Source organism: Colias eurytheme, chromosome 9, assembly GCF_061535395.1.
Source record: "Colias eurytheme isolate Ceu_HAF_F1 chromosome 9, ilColEury1 Martin Lab GWU primary, whole genome shotgun sequence".
In the NCBI taxonomy this organism is placed as follows: domain Eukaryota; kingdom Metazoa; phylum Arthropoda; class Insecta; order Lepidoptera; family Pieridae; genus Colias; species Colias eurytheme.
This window is the reverse complement of record NC_142988.1, coordinates 10,182,836-10,203,523: the sequence shown is the minus strand read 5'-3', so window position 1 is coordinate 10,203,523 and position 20,688 is coordinate 10,182,836. Positions and strand designations below refer to the sequence as shown.

Below are 20,688 nucleotides of genomic sequence, written 5' to 3'. Positions count from 1 at the left end.
AATTTTTCACTGATTCGGTTGAAGGCATTGAACGTATCTAATTTTGGCGATTCATGACGTACATGGGTAGGTACCTATTTACAACTTCTATTAATTATTTTCGTATCTGTCAATACCTCCTGGCTCTTTAGCGCATCAACATTCTAAAATTTCAAGGAATTTTTATTTGTCAATTTTTACTTTCCCGTAAGTACTTAGTTAAGTGTAAGTATTTTATTTTAATAAAAAAATCCACCATGGCCCATGGCGAACTTCCTACGTGCCCTATCATGTACCTACCTTCGTAACTACGCTCACGAGGACATTGGCACAAAATAAAATAACACGTGGGCGGTCTTTCAACTGAATTTACAGACAGAATCTAATATTCATCTTTCTTCTTGTTCCTCATAATACTGTTTTACGTTTTTATGCAAAGTATAATTAATAAAAAAAGGAGGGGGAATAATTTAATAATTGCCTATTAGGAACTGATTGTATGTGTATAACTTAAAGTTAAACTGACTTTGCAAAATAATAATACTAAAATAAATGGTTTTCTTGTTTTTTGATTTGGCATTGATATTTAAAAGAATGCGATTTACAGTTGAGTCTCTGTTAAATGTTGGTAACTTTTATGCATAATTCACTATTTATTTTTCTACCAAGCCATCGATATCGGTATCGCCGATATTTTATTACAAATATCGGTATCGGTATCGTATCGGCAAAATCATGTATCGTTACATCCCTAAAAAAAATTAGAAATTGTCACATTTTTCAAAATTGCACCTGTTTACTTTATTTAGATGATGCAAGTTGCAACACAGACATAAAGATAAATATTAAATATATATACCTCACAAATAAAATAATTTGGTTACGTAGTTAATTGAATCGATTTTTATCAACTCACGTTGATACTGATTTTTTTGAATATTGACCAAACTGCATACATTCAAGGGAAGGAAAGAGGGAATTAGAGGGTAATATATTATATAAATTGTTGTTATGAGTATGAAGTTCTATGCCTCATATTCTTTTATTTGATTTTTCGGATCGAGAATTCGGGAAAATAAAACACAAAAATAATAAATATTAATTATTTTATCACAGAGAATCACATTGTGTTATACAACATTTACGTGGCTAGTACAAAATATACCTTACAACGATCCACAAAGATATATGTTCACTATATGAAGTACCTTAAATATTGAAACATACCTACAAAATACATCATTTGTAAATCTAACAACGTGCCTCGTAATATAAAACATTTTAATTATAAAATCATAAGATTTCAAAATGGGGTTGACATATCCTTGCAATACGATTACAATACAGAAAAAAAAATTTTTTTCCATTTTTTTCAACAAAATTATTTTTGGATATTTTTTATGATTTAATGGATTTTAATTTTATATAAATGAATTCCATCCCTAATTAAAAAAATAATGAATATCGAAATCCGTAGAACCGTTTTATATACGAAGAAAAAATCCTTAAGTTCGCTATTTTTAGGACCTAATAAATCAACTCACAAAATAACTAGGTACCGATTTTTCTAATTCACACTCCAAAAATATATCCGAAACACGTTGTAATACAATACATATTATATGGCATGAGAAGATTGCACTTTAGTTCTTGTAACAAAAGGTATAAGGGCCGATTTTTCAATGCTTGGATAAAACTTATTCGTGGAATAATGTATAAAACTACCATTTTAAAAACGTATTCTAATTGCCCGTATTTGACAGTATACGTGATATTTTAATATTATCGTGTAATACTTTATTGGACGGATAAGTTTTATTCAAGCATTGAAAAATCGGCCCTAAGTATAAGTTCAATAAAATATAAAATACAAGGGTTTTACAATAACTAGACATATAAACAAGAGTTTTTACAGACATTTAAAATCAAGTTAACATGCAACATAAAACTTATGTCAGGATAAAAATGAATGCTATTTAGGTTATATTGGAAGCTTTAAACAACAGTAATTATTTCACAACAAAGTTAATCATTCGTAATATTAACACAACCGAAATATAGCGAAATACGTTCCAAAGAAGAATAGTTGTATTGCTTTTTTGTGACGTCATTGGGTGATTTTTACAAACAATTTTAATCTATATCTTATTTGGAACGTATGTTTGGAAGGAAAAGCTATGAAAAACTTAGCTATTGAAAACAGGTAGAGGGGGTATAGTAACAAAGACATATTGCTTTTTTGATTCCAATTATTATTACATTATGGCATAATAATATTCTGCAGTAATTAAAATAAATAAAATAAAAACTGTTTTTCCATATTAGTCTAGCACAAAAAAGACTTGCAATAATATCAGCATAATAAATAATTATATTAGAATATTATAATACAGGAAATATTTAAAAAATACATTGGTTAGATATCATACAAAGAAAAAAATATACAGTTAATAACATATAGTGCTTACGGCTCATGTATTGTTACGCGAATATTGTACATTTAGGAATTAAACACTTTATCATAGTTTTAAAATATTTTTCGTTCGAATAAATGGATAGCGATTAGTATTAATAAAATTTTTTAAAACAATCTTACATATCATAATACGGTTACAACAAAAACACATTAAAAAAAAAGTATTTTATTGAGCTCAATCTGTATATAGAAGTAAATTCATGATAAAGTGTTCAATTCAAAAATATTTTAGTAAAAAACGAATCCGACTATTCATTATTCATATTATAGTATACTAAGTGATTATTATTGTCTATGTACATTTTATCATATTTTAGACCTGAAATGGACTGGCTCAATTTATGCGGGCTACTCACATACCTGCAGCAGGGGCAATATTGGAATTGCACCTTTAATTGGCCCTTAATTGTGATGCGTTTAGGCAAATAGGGGCAATTTAGAGAACAGCTGAAATTGCTCCAGCCGCCGTGCAACCGAGATTGTTCCAATATTGCCCCTGCGGCAGGTGTGTGTATAACCCGCTTTAGATAATAATATATTATACTACTTCCAAAACATTTATACAAAACCCCATAACCTAAGTATCAAAATTGCAATCTCAAATCTCCATCGTGTTTTTTACGATCTAGTAAATTATGTACAGACGGTGAAAAGAAAACTAAAATAATTTTAAAAACGCTATCAATTCGATTTCTAATTCGTGTTATTTTTAAATCTAATCCCAATTGTTATAGATCTAAATACTAATTTTATTTACAGGATTATTTGCTTGCCAAAACACCGACCGGCATTCCGATAATATACTGGCCACGTAAGATTTCACAAAAAAGTGCTTGGTGCGGGTAATTTGAATAAATAAGAAAATACACCAAGAATATAAAGGTGCAAGTTGAAAGCTTTAAAGATTTATTCGAGTCTCACTCTTTCTCTGTTAATATCATGATGATTTGTATTTTTCCTTTTGTATATTTTGTCAAGTTTAATTTCAAAGACAATTCTTAATATCAAAATAAATGTAATTCTCAAATAAACTTTTATATTCTTATCATTTATATTGAAGATTTTTTGAGCATGTCATTTTTCATGAGTGTTATTAAAATCTTATTATTTGAAGCAACCACCTATTTTGTATTTTATAAAATTAATATATTACACTTAAAATTTAGATTGTTACATTTATTTTCTTGATTGACACTATCAAACAAAAATCAATCATTTTTAATTATTAAAAATAACCACCTATTAAAAAAAAAGTAATAATGTTTTATTTTCCGCCAATTGAATTAAAATAAAAACGTCCTAAGCAATTTAATTCAAACTATTCAACTACTGAATGGTTTTCAGAGATCATTCAAAATTCTTTCGGAATAAAATAATATTCGTTTAAATTCTTTGGAATATTAGCAACTATGGATACATCAATAACTCATAAAAAAAAAACCAAATGTCCAATATTAATTATACCGTCCTATCTTTTAAGAAAATCGCACACAATTTTAATCAACAAATAAATGATTAAAATAAAATCAAATTGCACAACTTTCGAGTCTAAAATTAGGGAAAGACAACCAAAAATTCAATTTTCCAAGCAACGGATTGAATCTATGCCTTAATTACATTGGAATATGGTCTAATTTTCCTTGAATTATTTTTTTAATACAATTCAAAACCACTGTTGCTATTAACAGCGTATTTAGTTTGTCTCGTAGCGTACTTCTTTTTTGATAGTCGGATAATTCATTAATCAAAGTAATGCCTTAATACATTGAAATACGGCCTAATTTTCTGTGACCTAAAATTTACGACAATTCAAAACCAGTGTTGCTATTAACAGCGTATCTTAGTTTATCCCGTAGCGTACTCCTTTTTTGATAGTTGGGTAATTTGAGTAGGTTGAAACACGTAGACGAAGTTGGTAAACGGTTTAGCGGATCTTTCTTTCGTATTGTGAAAAAGCCTCTTATTACACTTCCTGGAAAATAAATATATTTACAGTATACCTATGTCATTTATAAAATGAAGGAAAAGTCGAACTCAAAAATAACTGATTGCGAATTAGGAAATTTGATAAAATGTATTTGAGGGTAGGCAGAAAAATACAAAAAACATTGTATTGTAAAAGAAATGTTAAAGTGGCAAATGCAGATAGAATTTGTAAAAGAATTTGTTTTTACATTTTTATAATTATTCATTATGTTTTATATTTACCTATAGTATCGCCAGTATCTTCGTCATCGCCTACTTCGACGCAGCGAATAGAGAATGGCGGTTTGAGATGCGCAAAGCCCAGCACTGGTGGCTTAGAGCACGATGTCACAAACTGTGAATAAAATATAAAACTTTGTATAAATGTCCAACTGGATAGCGTCATGCGTGTAACGGCGGAGAACACGTGAACGTATCAAGAGAATCAGCTCTACATACCGACGAGTCTTTACACAAATCACGCTCTACAAAACTATTCGGCTAGTCTCAACACCCATACAGACCACGCTCTACATTACTTCATATCTGGCTAGTCTCTATCTCAATACAGTCCCGCTCTACATTACTTCATATCTGGCTAGTCTCTGTCTCCATACAGTCCCGCTCTACATATCCTGCTCTACGTAACTCTACATAGCTCTACACAACACCTCTACCGGTCTCTACGCACCTTGAGGAACATGGCGCGCTCGTGCTCCGAGAAGTCCCGCTGCAGCACGTCCCACAGCCAGCACACGACGCGGTGCGAGTCGTGGAACCCGCCGTAGTATTGTGTGTGACGCCGCAAGTCGCGTAAGTCGAGAGGTACGTTGTCGCCGCTTATTAGACGTTGAAGCTGCAAGTGAAATAAACACGTGTTTCTAGCCGTGGCACATGGCTTCACCCGTGGAAAAAAATATCATCGCGTGGCATTCGGTAACTGCCGCGGTAAAGCTATTGCATGGCATAAAAAGTATCACCTGTAACGGTCAAAGTGGGGGGTGTTAGATAATTTTCGTTACGGAATTTCTGGATTCGGTCTCCACGCTCAAGGCCCGCCATAGAAGCTATGCAATAGCTTAAAAAAAACTAAGTAACAGTGCATACAAATCCAAATACAATGCCAATATGATGGTAAACAAAACAAATCAAAAAGACTAATGTTTAAAAAATGGAAAATAATTAATTATTAGTGAGCGACATCCCTAAGAATATTAAAAAAAGACAGATGTAGCGCGCCGAATTCGCGGTAGCAAACACTAACTTGCGATATACGTAGTCTGACACAATGCGTAACCAAGGGTACGCATAGTGAAGTGGCTTTTTTATGCACACATAACTAAAGAAATAGTATAGTATTATATAACCACAGAACAGTAAAAACAAATAGAAGTGCTATAATGTCGCCAAACCCACACATTTAAACCGATAGTTATACAGTAAGTACACTACAAGTAAACAGGTTTATCATTTAAGCTATCACCAATTTAATTAGCTTTGTGTTTCTTAAATAATAGGGTTTGTCCTCAAAATAGTAGATCTGTCACCAAAATGTAGTCACCAAACAATGCAAAATCAGTTCCACAATAAATCACCTAAAATCCTGAGATATACCTTATATTATAGAGTATAGTATAATGTGTCACATTTTGGAGTATGTTTATTACTACTAAGTACGTCTTTTTATATTATTATTATTAAATAAAAAACGGAACAGAATAGTATTAATCTATATTTACAAAATACAAACAGAAAATATGCATTATTTTAAATCTTGGAACTGCCGTAGGTTTGATGTATCGGTGGCCTTTGTTAGACTGCTTAGTGCTGTTCGGCATCCAGTTAACTCGTCACGTTGCATTTATCCATTTCTCTTTTAAATTAGCCTCTTTGGGAAATCTATAAATAAATTGGACAAATGAAAGCTAAGGAAAAATAAAATAAAATTTAATATTTATAATGTTAGTCTTTTCTAAAGTATCGATACTGTCGATATGCGCCATAAGCATCACTAAACAGACATTCGTTTGTTTATTGCAATAATATTCCAGAAAGTCTTGTTTGCTGTTCAATCTATAATAGTACTAATTTCTTAAGGATTAAGGTTCATTTTGAATAGATATTTGTATACAATTTTGACAAACTACGACAAGCGAAGTTATAACATAAAATATATGTAAAAATAAATAAAAATAAGACTTACCGATGGTATGAAATGCCTCCATTGCTGATATTATTTCGTCTGCTATCATTTTTGCACTCTAATACCGAACAAAACGTCCTAATTAATGAATAAATATGGAAAAAGGTTTGACAGCTGACAACCGACTCGAATATTTTTCTGCGCACAACTGAGAGCAAGTTAGGTGATCTTAACTTATTATTGACACGTGGACCACGCCCACATCACACTTCTATTTGTTTTTACTGTTCTGTGTATATAACTATAGAATATACTCTGCAGAGAACTTTTATTATATAATGTATTAACTAATCCATAAACATATTATATTATAATAAATTATCTATTACACATACCTCTGGCGTAGAAAACAACGACAACCACTCAGGATTGATAATAGCACGGAATCCCTTTATAAAAGCGTTCGTTTGGTCCTTGATCTGCGTGTGCATTCGGAAGTGGGCCATCAAATGTATGTAATTGATTCTGCAAAAAGAACATTTTTATTTTAGTCTATAGACTGGAATGAACTTATTTGAAATCTTTTTTGAGGAGCACAGAATTTATTTATTTATTATTTACTAGCAATCCCTAGTAACTAGTTTCGCTACCAGAGACACCTTTTCTTTGCTATAAACCTCACGGAACCCGAGACCTTTCCAACGAATGCAAAACCGTGGAAATCGGTTCGTGCGTTCTGGAGTTATAGCGTCGGGAAGGAAAACCCGACTTATTTTTATATAGTAGATTCTGTGTCAATGATAACGAGCCAAGACACGGATAATGATCTCCTAACCACGCACAATTTATTTAAGTACCTAATTGCTTTTTCAGTTACGTAACAAGTCAACTAATAAAAAAAGATCTTTAAAAAATTACTTTTGAGAATGTTTACGGCTTGCATTAAACAAAAAAATAAACTTTTCAATTCCATCATTACTCAAAATGAAAACTTACTTATTTTCATTGGTGACAGGTATAGCTTTGCCTCCAGGCACCAGCTCGTGAGTAACTATTTCGCCCAGGCGTTCTTCGTCCACTGAGAATGTTAGCTCCAAACTTGATATATCTCCCTGTGACATATATGTAATTTTGCAGAAGTATTATATGATTTCTTTTTAATAATTTTTTCCAGTAATAAAAAAAATATTAAATAACTGCATGAAGTGAACAAAATATGTACACCAAATAACATGAATGCTACTTTTTGAAGTGAAAACTTCTTTAGCGGCGTTGAGCACTTTTTCTGTAATGGGTATAAAATCTTAAGCTAGCGTAAGGACACGTGACCTGATCGAAAAAGCGTAAGACGGATACCATTCCAAAATATCAAACATGCTCAACGTTACTAATCAAGTTTTCACTTCTGCCGGCACTCCCGGAGTGCAACCCGTCTTTTTTTTCTTGCAAACTGTATTTTTCTGTACTTTTTTTTTCAATTATATTTGATTTAATCCACTAAACGCAAAAATACGCACCTGAAAATGTTTAATATACGTGAGACTCCTATACAGGTCCCTATCGAGCGAGGGCAGTTCGTCGATCCAGCTGTATAATGCTTGCTGCGTTTGTCCCAGCACTTGGCTTAGGAAGAAAGACGCGAATGGCACGTCTACCACTATACCCTGTGAAAATGGTGGAATTTTCAACCTTATGTGACATGCAATAAAGGTAAATTTTGAATGGGAAGGACGCTAATGGCAAGTTTACCCTGTGAAAATAGTGGTAAGGTATATTTTTTGTGGAATTTTCAACCTTATATGACATGCAATAAAGGTAAATTTTGAATGGGAAGGACGCTGATGGCAAGTTTACTACTATACCCTGTGAAAATGGTGGTAATGTATATTGTTTGTGGAATTTTCAACCTTGTATGACATAGAATAAAGTTCACTTTTTGATGGGAAGAAGAACGCGCATATCATGTTTACCACTATACCATATAAATGTATGGTAGTGTTGTAAAGTTTGTGGGAATTTCAACCTTAACGAGGTAAAATTTTCTTAAAACTATGGAAAAGCAACAGTATATGTATTTATTTTATTTATTTATTTAGACATACCAACAGAGTACACATAAACTATATAAATAATAAATATCCTTCTTACCTCATACACTGCTTTGCCAAGCATTCTTCCGATAAATTCAAACAATTGCAAATGATTTTCTTGTAAGCATGAAGTCGGCGATGGGTACAATCTCTCCTCGCTCGTCACACGGAATAAATTCAGCGAGGGATCAAACACCCGCTTGATAGTTTCTTCTAAAAATTCTGTGGAAATAGAAATAACTTAGTAAAACGATTGTTGGAATAAAGTTTGGATGGTAAAATTAGATATTTGATAATTGATAATTTTAAAGAGATAATACACGTTCAAAATCTCAACCGTCTGACTGTATAAGTAGATTTAACTGCATCGGAAACACGTTATTATGCGCAGTCTGCTAATGTACAACTGACAGATCACATAATGTGACGTCATTGACATTTGAAGATGCTGTCCTGCACGAAATGCATATCACTACCACCAATCAGTGCGCTCCTTTATGACCGCACGAGTCTCGTCTATCGCGCATCTCGGCTTTCTGCTATTGCACGATTACGCAGCAGTGCCGTAGCCGTCCTCCTGCCGCGTGTGACGTCACTGACCCTTGAACACGCCGTCCTGGTCGATGCCCGCCTCGTCCAGCCCCTGCTCGTTGACGAAGCGCACGCGCACGACGGCCCGCAGCGCGCGGCTCGGCAGCGCGGCCAGCTGCCGGTAGCCGTCCTCCTGCCGCGTGTGACGTCACTGACCCTTGAACACGCCGTCCTGGTCGATGCCCGCCTCGTCCAGCCCCTGCTCGTTGACGAAGCGCACGCGCACGACGGCCCGCAGCGCGCGGCTCGGCAGCGCGGCCAGCTGCCGGTAGCCGTCCTCCTGCCGCGTGTGACGTCACTGACCCTTGAACACGCCGTCCTGGTCGATGCCCGCCTCGTCCAGCCCCTGCTCGTTGACGAAGCGCACGCGCACGACGGCCCGCAGCGCGCGGCTCGGCAGCGCGGCCAGCTGCCGGTAGCCGTCCTCCTGCCGCGTGTGACGTCACTGACCCTTGAACACGCCGTCCTGGTCGATGCCCGCCTCGTCCAGCCCCTGCTCGTTGACGAAGCGCACGCGCACGACGGCCCGCAGCGCGCGGCTCGGCAGCGCGGCCAGCTGCCGGTAGCCGTCCTCCTGCCGCGTGTGACGTCACTGACCCTTGAACACGCCGTCCTGGTCGATGCCCGCCTCGTCCAGCCCCTGCTCGTTGACGAAGCGCACGCGCACGACGGCCCGCAGCGCGCGGCTCGGCAGCGCGGCCAGCTGCCGGTAGCCGTCCTCCTGCCGCGTGTGACGTCACTGACCCTTGAACACGCCGTCCTGGTCGATGCCCGCCTCGTCCAGCCCCTGCTCGTTGACGAAGCGCACGCGCACGACGGCCCGCAGCGCGCGGCTCGGCAGCGCGGCCAGCTGCCGGTAGCCGTCCTCCTGCCGCGTGTGACGTCACTGACCCTTGAACACGCCGTCCTGGTCGATGCCCGCCTCGTCCAGCCCCTGCTCGTTGACGAAGCGCACGCGCACGACGGCCCGCAGCGCGCGGCTCGGCAGCGCGGCCAGCTGCCGGTAGCCGTCCTCCACCAGCCGCGCGCGCCGCACCGTCACCAGCGTCGAGCGCCCGCCGCACGCGCGCTCCGTCAGACCAAGCACCACCTGCGCATTCATTCAACTTTACACATATTTATCACACATACCACGCTCGCACGTCCAAATACACGCTCGCACGCACACAAGCGCACGCACACGCTCGCGCGCACGTACACATGCACGCACGTTCACACAGGTACACGCACGCTCGCACGTACACATGCACGCACGTTCACACAGGTACACGCACGCTCGCACGCACACGCACATATACACGCACGCTCGTACGCACACATACGCGCATGCCCACACATATTACAAATATTTTTGATTATATGACATAGTATTTACATTTCTAAACAGAGAAAATGGTTAGATATCAACAGAAAATTACCTTCTCATCAGCTACGGCTCTTCTGAACAATCTCACTCTTTCACCGTGAGCGATCATGTGTGGAGTCTTTTGCACCAGAACCTGTAAATTATGAAATTATACAAGTTGTAATGATTATTTTCTTAATAATTTTCCGTTTTAATATTTGCATTGTAAAATCCCAAATACTTTTTCCTGCTTTTATTTTTTTTACTTATTTATTCAGATAAATTTCAAAGTCGCGCCATGGCACTGCCGTCGCGTCATGGCGAGGCGACGATTTTGGTATCTTTGAATCATGCCAAATAGTTTCACTTCTGACACGTGAGCTCGGCACAGACGCTTTTTTACTCATATCTCACCTGTTGCGGTTTCTTCCCTTTCTCCAGATCAGCCATAAAGTGCGAATCCCGTATTTCCCTAACAAGCCAGTGTCCCGCGGGCGTGTACGAGCGTCTACAGTCGCGGCGGTACAACACTAGCAAGAGCGTGTGAAGCGACCTGAATACCTCGTTGCTTTGGATGTTTTTGAGATCTGAAAATTTTATTAACAAGGTTTTATAATTGGGTTGTTTTTTAATATGGCTAAGGTCTTTTATATTTGAGTATCCATACTAATATTATAAATGCGAAAGTAACTCTGTCTGTCTGTCTGTTACTCAATCACGCCTTAACTACTGAACCAATTTGCATGAAATTTGGTATGGAGATATTTTGATACTCAAGAAAGGACATAGGCTACCTTTTATTGTGAAATATGTACCACGGGCGAAGCCGGGGCGGACCTCTAGTTAAAATATATGTTACACTGTTTCATTACTATCCCATCTGGCTCAATTAGATTTTTTGATATGTATATAAAGTGGAATAGACGTGTAGAATATGCAGATAGTTAATATGATGGCTATTAAAAAATAATATTGTGTGGACTTATGTAAAGAAAATGTATTATATATATGGAACATTTCACTGTCTTTCTTGTTTTTAGTGGAAAAAAAGAAGATTTTTGAAAAAAAATTTTTGTGCAACAACATAGAAAGTACTATACATATAATGCTACCATTTTTATATAGAAACAAATGAAACAGTAATGAGATTCTCTAAAACTTACCAAATAGTTGTCCAATGATGGATTTGTATATGAACATGTTCAGAAACAATGACATGTTCACATAGTCTTGTAGTTTGAATGGTTCCTGCTTTTCATACATTTCCATATCATCGAGGATTCTGCAAAATTGTGTTATTATTATTAATTCATTTACTAAAATTAAGAAGTTTCATTAATGACAGAATTTAAATGGATATCGCGATAATCGTTGAACAGATTCAGCATTAATTTTCTATAACCATCTTAATAATAAATGTATAAACCAAAATATTAAATTTTCCTTAAAACAAAGTACAGGAAGACAATATAATCATTTATGTGCTTATCTAATAATATTACTTACGTAACATAATGCGTCATACAATCAGCAAACAGTATGAGCATTTGAAATTCAGGCGCAGACGATTTAGTATTAACGGCCAATAGATCGAGGAATGCTTTCAAGCCACTGTTTGGTCCCAATGTACATAGGAATTGCCAAAGCGAGTATAGGATTTCGTCTTGATTGCATAGGCCTGTAAATTATTGGAAATATTGTTTATTAAAAATAATATAGTTTTAATAGAAGAATCGTAATCATAAACAGGAAAATTTGTGAAAATCGATAGATGTTAGTTCCCCATTTTAATGTAAGTGACTGAACCAAAATGGATAATTTTTCAGCAAAGATGAATGGTCTAAACTCAAATTCAAACATTTATTTATTCAATTTAACTTCCTGAGCTATTGAATCGTCAAAATAATTTTAAAATTGACCCTCGGTTTAAAAAGCAGTTACTGTAGATGTATGGATTTTTGGAATGGCACATAGGTTTACACGATTATAAAATATTTACCCGTCAATATATCCAGTTTGACTTGCGTCATAGTTTGTAAAGCTGTGTGATACATTGAGCATATTAAGGCAACTTTTGTGCAGTCCGGCGAACCCAGCTTCCTGTAGCTTTTATTTGAGCTACCTCTGTAATTCAATGAATATATGAATAAAATAGTATAATATTTCGTTTATATTATTTCGTATTTCGTTGAATATTTTACTATTTTTTAATAGTATTAACACAAAATGAGGGAATTTCTTACAAATGTTTTAAAGTGAAACTTTTATTACATCGTCTCAAACCTTTTGGTCTGTGTAGCGCATGTCGCGTGACGGTCGAACCTTACGATAATTATCGTACAAATACGATAATTTTGTGCCTAAGTTTCACTTTTACCGTGGTTTCATAAAACCACACAACTTTTTTTTTTAGTTTTTATGGTATTTTTTGTCATTATTTAGTTATTAAAAAGCTGAAGTATTTGTCAGACTAATATTTTCTATCCCTATTACTTTTGAGACACACACATCACAATATTTAAAAATAGGTGTACTCATCAATATATTAAATACCCTCATATCTATGAGTGTATTACGTAATCCTTACCTATTAGTCCTAGCCTCAATAGCTCTCCGTATAAACGCGGCTGGGTTATTTAACTGCACAGGCGACGATTGTTGAGAGGGCCCCGCTCCCTCCTCTACAGAGATCCCACCTTCTAGCATTTCCTTTAACGGTATAGCCAATAACTTCTTTAATAACGGAGCTCCCCATAGTAAAGATAGCTGGGTTCGTAGATTGCCCATAGTGGGGGGTAGATACGCATCGAAACCTTGGGAGAACCAGCCTAGTACGGGATGCCAGTTGCTAAGGTTACCTTTCTTGCATACTACGTATTGTTGACAGCTGTCTAGGAAGCGGGTTGTGACAAGCTGAAAGAATTTTCATATGAATGAAATGGATATTCTAGAACCATAACACAGAGAATATAACCAAAATATTTTTTCTCAAGACAATTATAAAAAAATAATAAAGGAATGGAAATAATTTGATAATAGGGTGGGATTTTTAAGTATTACAATGTCATAAAACTAAAAATCTATATGTTTAGTCCTTTTATTTTAATTTGAATGCTGAATGTAGGAAGGTAAAACGAAAGTGTTTTTCAAATTTCATACTAAAACATTCTTGAATATGTTTATTGGTAAATATTAGACTCACCACAAAAGTAGGATAAAAAGTTTCACTCTGAGTATGGTCCCGTTCAATGTGCGCCAACTGTATAAGGTTACCCAACAAGCAAAGAGCGTAGTTTCCCTCCAATGTATTGAACACGATTCGCATATTCTGATCTGCGCTTAGAAATTCGATGGATTTATCGAATAGCGCGTGTGTGCGGAATGTGGAAATTGACTGAAATCATAATAGACCATTTATTGTTTTATGGGAAAGTGAAATAATACCTAAAGACGTTAATTGCATGTCTGTGTTTCTTGAATAATATACCAACCAGTTTCAAATAATCAAATATTCATGCAATGTTGTTGTGCATGCATATTTAAAGAACATTATTAAAATGTCTCTAATAATAAGCAAATATTTTAGAAAAGCAAAAATTTGATCTTCGCTGCCCAATATGAATAGTAGACAACATATAATGCTAAGTTAAGTTTTGGTTTAATTTATAATTTACTAATATAAGAAGTAAAACCACTTTTTAACCGACTTTCACACAAACAATGATGGTTTTCAATTCATAGCTTATTTTCAATACTATTCTTACCTCTGGTGATATAAGTTGCATGTGATACACCAATGTCGGTACGGAGAGTATTTGTATGATGAACATTGTGAGTAGTTTCTCAGAAAACTGCGCTGAGATCAGCGGACGCAGTGCAAGCGCAATAATCGCCGATAGCGCTATGTTCTTAAGACTGACTTTCTCGCGGCATAGCCCTCGCAGGAGGAGTGACTGTAATAAAAATTATTATTTCTTTAATTATGTTGAAAAAAGTGAAATAGAGAATTTTAATTCATTCTTCAACTTATATTTATAGCAAAAATAAATAACACAATAATTTTTTATATGAAAAAGGTTTTTATATATATAAGAAGCTGTCATAAATCAGTTCTCAAGTACTCTTCTTTTACTGCTCTTTTTTTAACCATGTCATTGATTAGTGTTAAATTTTGATACAGTGTAACATCATCATGTAAATAATGACATTATTAATATCTCACCTTTAATGTCAAATAATATCCTTTATGAAACAGCGAACCCATCACATTAGCACACAGTTGAGTCATACCGCCTCTGAGCTTATCAAAGTTTTTCAATCTTGTAAGAGCCCATGTATTTATAGCAGTAAATTCTAATAGTGTGTGCAAATGTACGAGTATACTTTGCATGTCTATTGGAGACTCTGGTTTCAATTCTTCCAGGTACTGGCAACATTTAAACAGGAGATCCTTTATGTGTTGTATCCAGCATAAGCTGTGAATAAAAATGTTAATATCTTGATCAGAAATATGTGGTACAATAACATTAGGGTCAAAATAAATTATAATTAGTGTAAGTTATATTTATTACAAGATCAGTTATGTCCTGTATTAAAACCTTGAATAAATGCTTTTTAATATAAAATTGTTAAAATATTTGCAAACAAGAAAAAACAAGAAGTCAATAATTTGATTTATTATTGAAATACAAAAATAAAGTATCTCCGTATTGTACATTAACCCATTGACCACCGAGCGGCCCGATCGGGCCACAACACAATAGATTTTCTATTGTGTCTGTGATTCCGGGGACTGATGGATTAAATAACATTTTGAAAATACATTACAGCAGAATTTCCATGACGATGAAACAATATAATGTTTATACAAAAATAGTGCACACAACCAATAATAATATGTGTTGTGTAATAGTGCCAAGAATGCACCGGAAAACTAATAAAACAATGTAACTAAACATTACATTTGAAATATGTATTATGCATAGTGTTAAAATTATATTGAGTCACTGGAGTTCACTGGAGTCACTACCTAGTACATTTGTATGATACCCTTTTACACTTTAAAGTAATACAGTCTATATATAAAACTCAAAGGTGACTGATATAGTGATCTATCAACGTACAGCCCAAACATGCAGGTAGATGTCATAACGTAGGCGTCCCCTAAGAAAGGATTTTAGAAAATTCATCCCCCAAGGGGATCAAATAGGGGATGAAAGTTTGTACCATGAAAATTTATCTTTTCCACGCAGGCGAAGCTGCGGGCAACAGCTAGTTTTGTATATAGACTGGCCATAAACATATACTACTTAAATACGTATTATAATGTTAAAGAAATATTCAGAAATGAATTAACTAGTGGTGACGGATTACAATATACCAGGAAAAACTTTGACAATGATCTAGATCTTTAATCCCTCAGTCCCGGAATCACAGACACAATAGAAAATCTATTGTGTCGCGGCCCGATCAGGCCGCTCGGTGGTCAATGGGTTAAGATATAATATTTATATTTCGATGCCTCCTAAGTATAATGAGTCAACTGACATTTTAGTAATTTTACAGGAGAGTGATTTGAAGGCAAATCGTTTATATTTTAATGAAATCAAATTAATTCGAAACAAAGTAAATGTTTTTTTAATAAAAATTGTAAGCCCTTCCTTTGGTATAAAATGATTTTGCTGATTTTTGTTTTTAAATGGCTTTTTTTGTAGATGGCTGGGTATACGCCGGCGGGACTCAATAGTGGAATGGTTTAACTACCAGTTATATTTATGTACGTTGTTCATCAAAATCTATCGTTAACACCAAAATCACATGAAATAATGATTGTCATTTTATTAATTTAATTTTACTTTTGTTTGTTTTCGGGTTTGTTTATCTCAATAAATAATAAAATGCTGAAATTATGTCACTTGACTCATTATACTAGGAAAGTAATTAGCAAAGTTAACATTTGAAACCTCAACGTATACTGGACCAATGTAATTTACTGAGGTTTATTTTTAGGAATCTTTTTTTGTAATACCTTTCGATGTGTGGGATTAATAAAAGCTAGGAAGAAGAACATGAATAAGAAACCAATAACAACTCATTTTGAAGAATCACAATGTACTTTTAGCCATAATTAAGTAGGAATATCTTTTTAACATAATAGCTTTACTAAACGCTGCAACGTGAACAAATCGCTATTAAAAAATATCAATTGGTAACTTACGTTTAACAATAATGAAAATTATAGAAATTAATAACGTAGTAATCCAGACATTTCTAGTGCTTAACAAATTAAAAATCAGTCGTTAGATCCATTAGAATCTATTCTAAAAGCTACAAGTAAAAACAAATCAACATTTAACAAATTAACAATGTTCCATCATCAAAGAGAAATAAATTAATAACGTAACAGTCTAAGGCATTTCTAATACACAAAAATATAAATTTTAACAAATTATAGTCTGCTGCTCGTTAGCTGCATTAGAGTTCGTTGAAATCAAATTATTATAAAATAAATGATACTCTTTAGGAATTACCAGTGTCTTACAAAGATCCATCAAATCTTATGTGCTTATTTTGGTCAACAGGAATGGGTATCTGATAAGCTAAAGAAATATTATTATCTACATCAATATTTAACTCTTTTCTATTTCGTGTAGCTTTTGATATCTTTACACAATCTATCTACTTGTAACAACATCTTGGTATCTCGTTTTACAAAACAGCCTATATGGATAATCCGCTTAAACTAGTTCTTCTGTTACTTTATTCCAAGGCATTTTTTATCCATCATTGGTAGTTGTCCAGTTGTTTATAAGTTATAGCTTTGATTTAAAGTGAGTGAGACACTTTAGTAACTTTGTATGGCTTTTCATCGGATTTGGCAAAACTAAAAGCTGTAGCTGTCTTTCGTCTGTCTTTCAATTATAGCGTGCATACTGTCGCCTTCATTTGGACCCACTAATAGAAAGCTATGACTAATATATAACAAACTTTGAACTAGCTAGTTCAAAGTTTGTTATAGATATATTATACATATTATAATACATTAAGAATATAATTCTGTTTCTATTTTGGCCTCCACAGTTGTCTGACCTGAACCGCTAATCTTTGACACCATTACCCACCGTGTCTTCTATAAACTTGAAAACACAGCTGGAAATTTCATTAGCGCCTCTCTTTGCTGTCTGTTGTCATAAAAAACAATAACCATAATATCATTCATTCATGTCATCAATCATCATAATATCATCGATTCCTGTGTAAATTTTTAAAATTTTCGCGCCCTGTTTGACTGCATTCTGTTAATATTGTTAAATTAACATGTTAAAGAACAATTATTATCTAAAATGGCGTGCTTACTTGCCGCCATTCATAGTCTACTGAGCCGATATAAACTTGTATATCGATACAAGTTTATTGTGTACCCCCTCACGCCCCGCGTACACTGGTACAATGTCATTTAGATCAGTTTACGATGTATGATTTTAACTGATGTTGAAATTGATTTAGTATACGTGAAATTATCTCGGTAATTATTGTACTTTTTTAATTTTTTTTAACACAAACGTTTAGATCACGATTTATCATGTTCGTTTTTATAAAAATATGAAAATACCTAAATTTGTTAGTTGACTCAGTATACTTAGGAGGCATCGATTTGCTCACCTGTATTCTTTGTTGAGGAATACTCCCACATAAGATATTTTAACAGATTCCGAATGCAAACTCTGAACAATATATTTGCAGAGTTTTTCAAATCTCTTTCTGTCCCTTTGTGGTTTAAATACTAAAAATAAATGGCAAGTAACTTTGTATACATCCAGCGCTTGTACAAACTCTGGTTGTTGGCCTTCTTCTTGAGATCCATGATTCGTTTCAGGTAACAATTGGTCGAATTCATTCCTGAAACAAAGTCTTTCTTATCAACTAGTAATACAAATGTTTCATAACCAAAGGTCTAATAAATAATGTAGAATATAGCGTAAGCATGTTATGTATACAGTATCACTTATCAGCAGTAACAAAAACAACATTTAAACATAAAATCACGAGATACGATTTTATGCAATGTTCTAGAAATAAGAAATAGATCTCAGTATGAATAAAGATTAGGAAAACTTACAAAATAAGCTTGATAAACTTTTGTCTCGCTAACCAGCCGCGAACTATTGCCTGTATTTTTATGGCAGACTGTTCCCTTTTCTTTTCGAGCGCGCGTTCTTCTCTCGCCGCTTTCATCTGCTCTAGGAACGAGTCCTTAGTAGTTAAATTCTTTGAAAACATCTTTAAAAGCTGATTTTAATAATAATTTGTACACAAATAGGCTTTGTTTTCTGTTTTTAGTTTAAACTGTCACGATAAGGGGGCATTATTGCGATGCGTATTTTTTGTCCTATATCACGACAGACATATTTTCTTCATCATATTTTATTTGTGTAGCAATTTACGTTCCACATTTCTTGCTGTAATAAAGATATTCAAGATAATTTTTGAGTAAGCTTGTAACTTGTTACAAATCGAATCGGAGATAATTTTAGTTTGACTTTGACAATTGACATTCCATTAATTTTGTTTAACTTTTTAAAATTATTACTGCGTTAGATACTAAAACTTTGGGCGTTAGTTCGAATGAGAGAATGTGATGATAGAATATGTAAAACGTAGTGATTATATCCTCTTTGGATAGATGTGTGAGCCGCTAATATAGTTTAGTTCTATGATAGACAAATTTTGGCGTAGTTTCACGGCTTTTATCCGTGATTGACTTGTACGAATCCATGGTTTTAAAATCAGACGTGGACAAAAACCATAGTGAAGCCGCTTGTACATATTCGTTTCGTTCAAGCGGTTAAAAACCGCGGCAATTTACCGTAGGAAAGCCTATGCCTTCATTCTTTTTTTTTGTAATCTATATGAAAAATAAAGGCTCTTTTTTGTAATATTTGACCTACAGGCTACAGTGGCTTTTCTCTAGAAAAATCGGATAAGTGCGATTACGAGTGATATTCACGGCACTGCGAGCACTATACAAGTAAGCTAGTTTTATAATTGACTTTATAAAGTCACAATAATAATAATTTAAGGTATTAATAATATTATGAATACATCCTGTTTTATTCTTGACTTTGGTGGTAGTATAGCTATTGGATGTAGTGATCATTTGTGATAACTATTAGATACTAGCGGTCCGCCCCGGCTTCGCCCGTGGTACATGTTTACGTTTTCTCTACATAAGAACCATCCTCGTACTTCAAGGAATATAATAAAAAAAGAATTATCGAAATCGGTTCAGCCGTTCTCGAGTTATGCGCTTACCAACACATTTTGCGATTCATTTTTATATATAAGAAGATTAGGTATCTATATGTAGGTATGTACCTACACTACGATCTTCGTACCATAGCATAAAGATAACGTACTGAGTAAGCACAGTATTACAATAGGTATGTGGAGTAAGTTTGAACAATGGGTTTCAACCTAAGGTTTCAACTGATAAAGCCGTTCTTAACTTCTTAGTTACTAAGTAACGCTGCAATCTAAGGCTGCAATCTGCATAAAATAAATTGCTAATTAAACCATAAAATATTAAGTACCTAGGTATAAAAAAATCAAAAGACTGTCCTGAATCCTGAATGCACAATGTTCAGGATCTCATATCATTTTGGTAAATTTCATGATCATTTTATAATTCTAATAAGGATATATCTTTGAATACATTAAAAATGAATTTAATGCTTGTATATGACAAATTTAGTGATAATAATATTATGAACAATATAGAAGTATTGTTAAAACTTTCATTTGGGAAAGAAAATACAATAATATAGGTACCTAATATTATTCACACGACGAAATTTTGTTTTGAACGTCGCGTCGCGTGATGTTGTAAATATGATTTTCTTTTTATTGCACGCCTCATAAGCGAAGCGTTGAGGTGGGTACTACTGTCACTTCGCGCAAAACATCTGAGTTTTCAAACTTAAAATGTCTTTATGTATCATACATTGCACTTGTAAGATAATACATACACACACATATTAAGAAAAAACACTATTTTTAACGTTCATGATATTTTTGATGTCATTTTTGTTATTTAAACTAG

General features: G+C 34.7%; 1 protein-coding gene across 1 annotated transcript; it reads right to left on the bottom strand.

The window, feature by feature from the left end:
- Positions 1-3,347: 3,347 nt before the first annotated feature.
- LOC149906087 (ubiquitin-protein ligase E3B) lies at positions 3,348-19,114 on the bottom strand. Its single transcript, XM_090105515.1, has 19 exons — positions 18,709-19,114; positions 18,252-18,488; positions 14,812-15,064; positions 14,354-14,542; positions 13,792-13,983; positions 13,177-13,502; positions 12,589-12,713; positions 12,096-12,267; positions 11,753-11,871; positions 11,004-11,176; positions 10,663-10,743; positions 10,136-10,334; positions 8,712-8,875; positions 8,081-8,227; positions 7,560-7,675; positions 6,959-7,088; positions 5,112-5,276; positions 4,664-4,775; positions 3,348-4,427 (listed from the first exon to the last, which is right to left on the bottom strand). The coding sequence occupies exons 1-19, from the start codon at positions 18,867-18,869 to the stop codon at positions 4,255-4,257; spliced, it is 3,234 nt and encodes a 1,077-aa protein (XP_089961641.1). The 5' UTR covers positions 18,870-19,114; the 3' UTR covers positions 3,348-4,254.
- Positions 19,115-20,688: the final 1,574 nt, after the last annotated feature.

Excerpts from the sequence above, each read along its gene's own strand:
- LOC149906087 (XM_090105515.1), bottom strand. The coding sequence starts at position 18,869 with ATGTTTTCAAAGAATTTAACTACTAAGGACTCGTTCCTAGAGCAGATG. Across the intron at positions 8,876-10,135 it reads CCAGGACGGCGTGTTCAAGG|AATTTTTAGAAGAAACTATC; the intron begins GTCAGTGACGTC and ends CTATTTCCACAG. Across the intron at positions 8,228-8,711 it reads TTGGCAAAGCAGTGTATGAG|GGTATAGTGGTAGACGTGCC; the intron begins GTAAGAAGGATA and ends CCATTTTCACAG.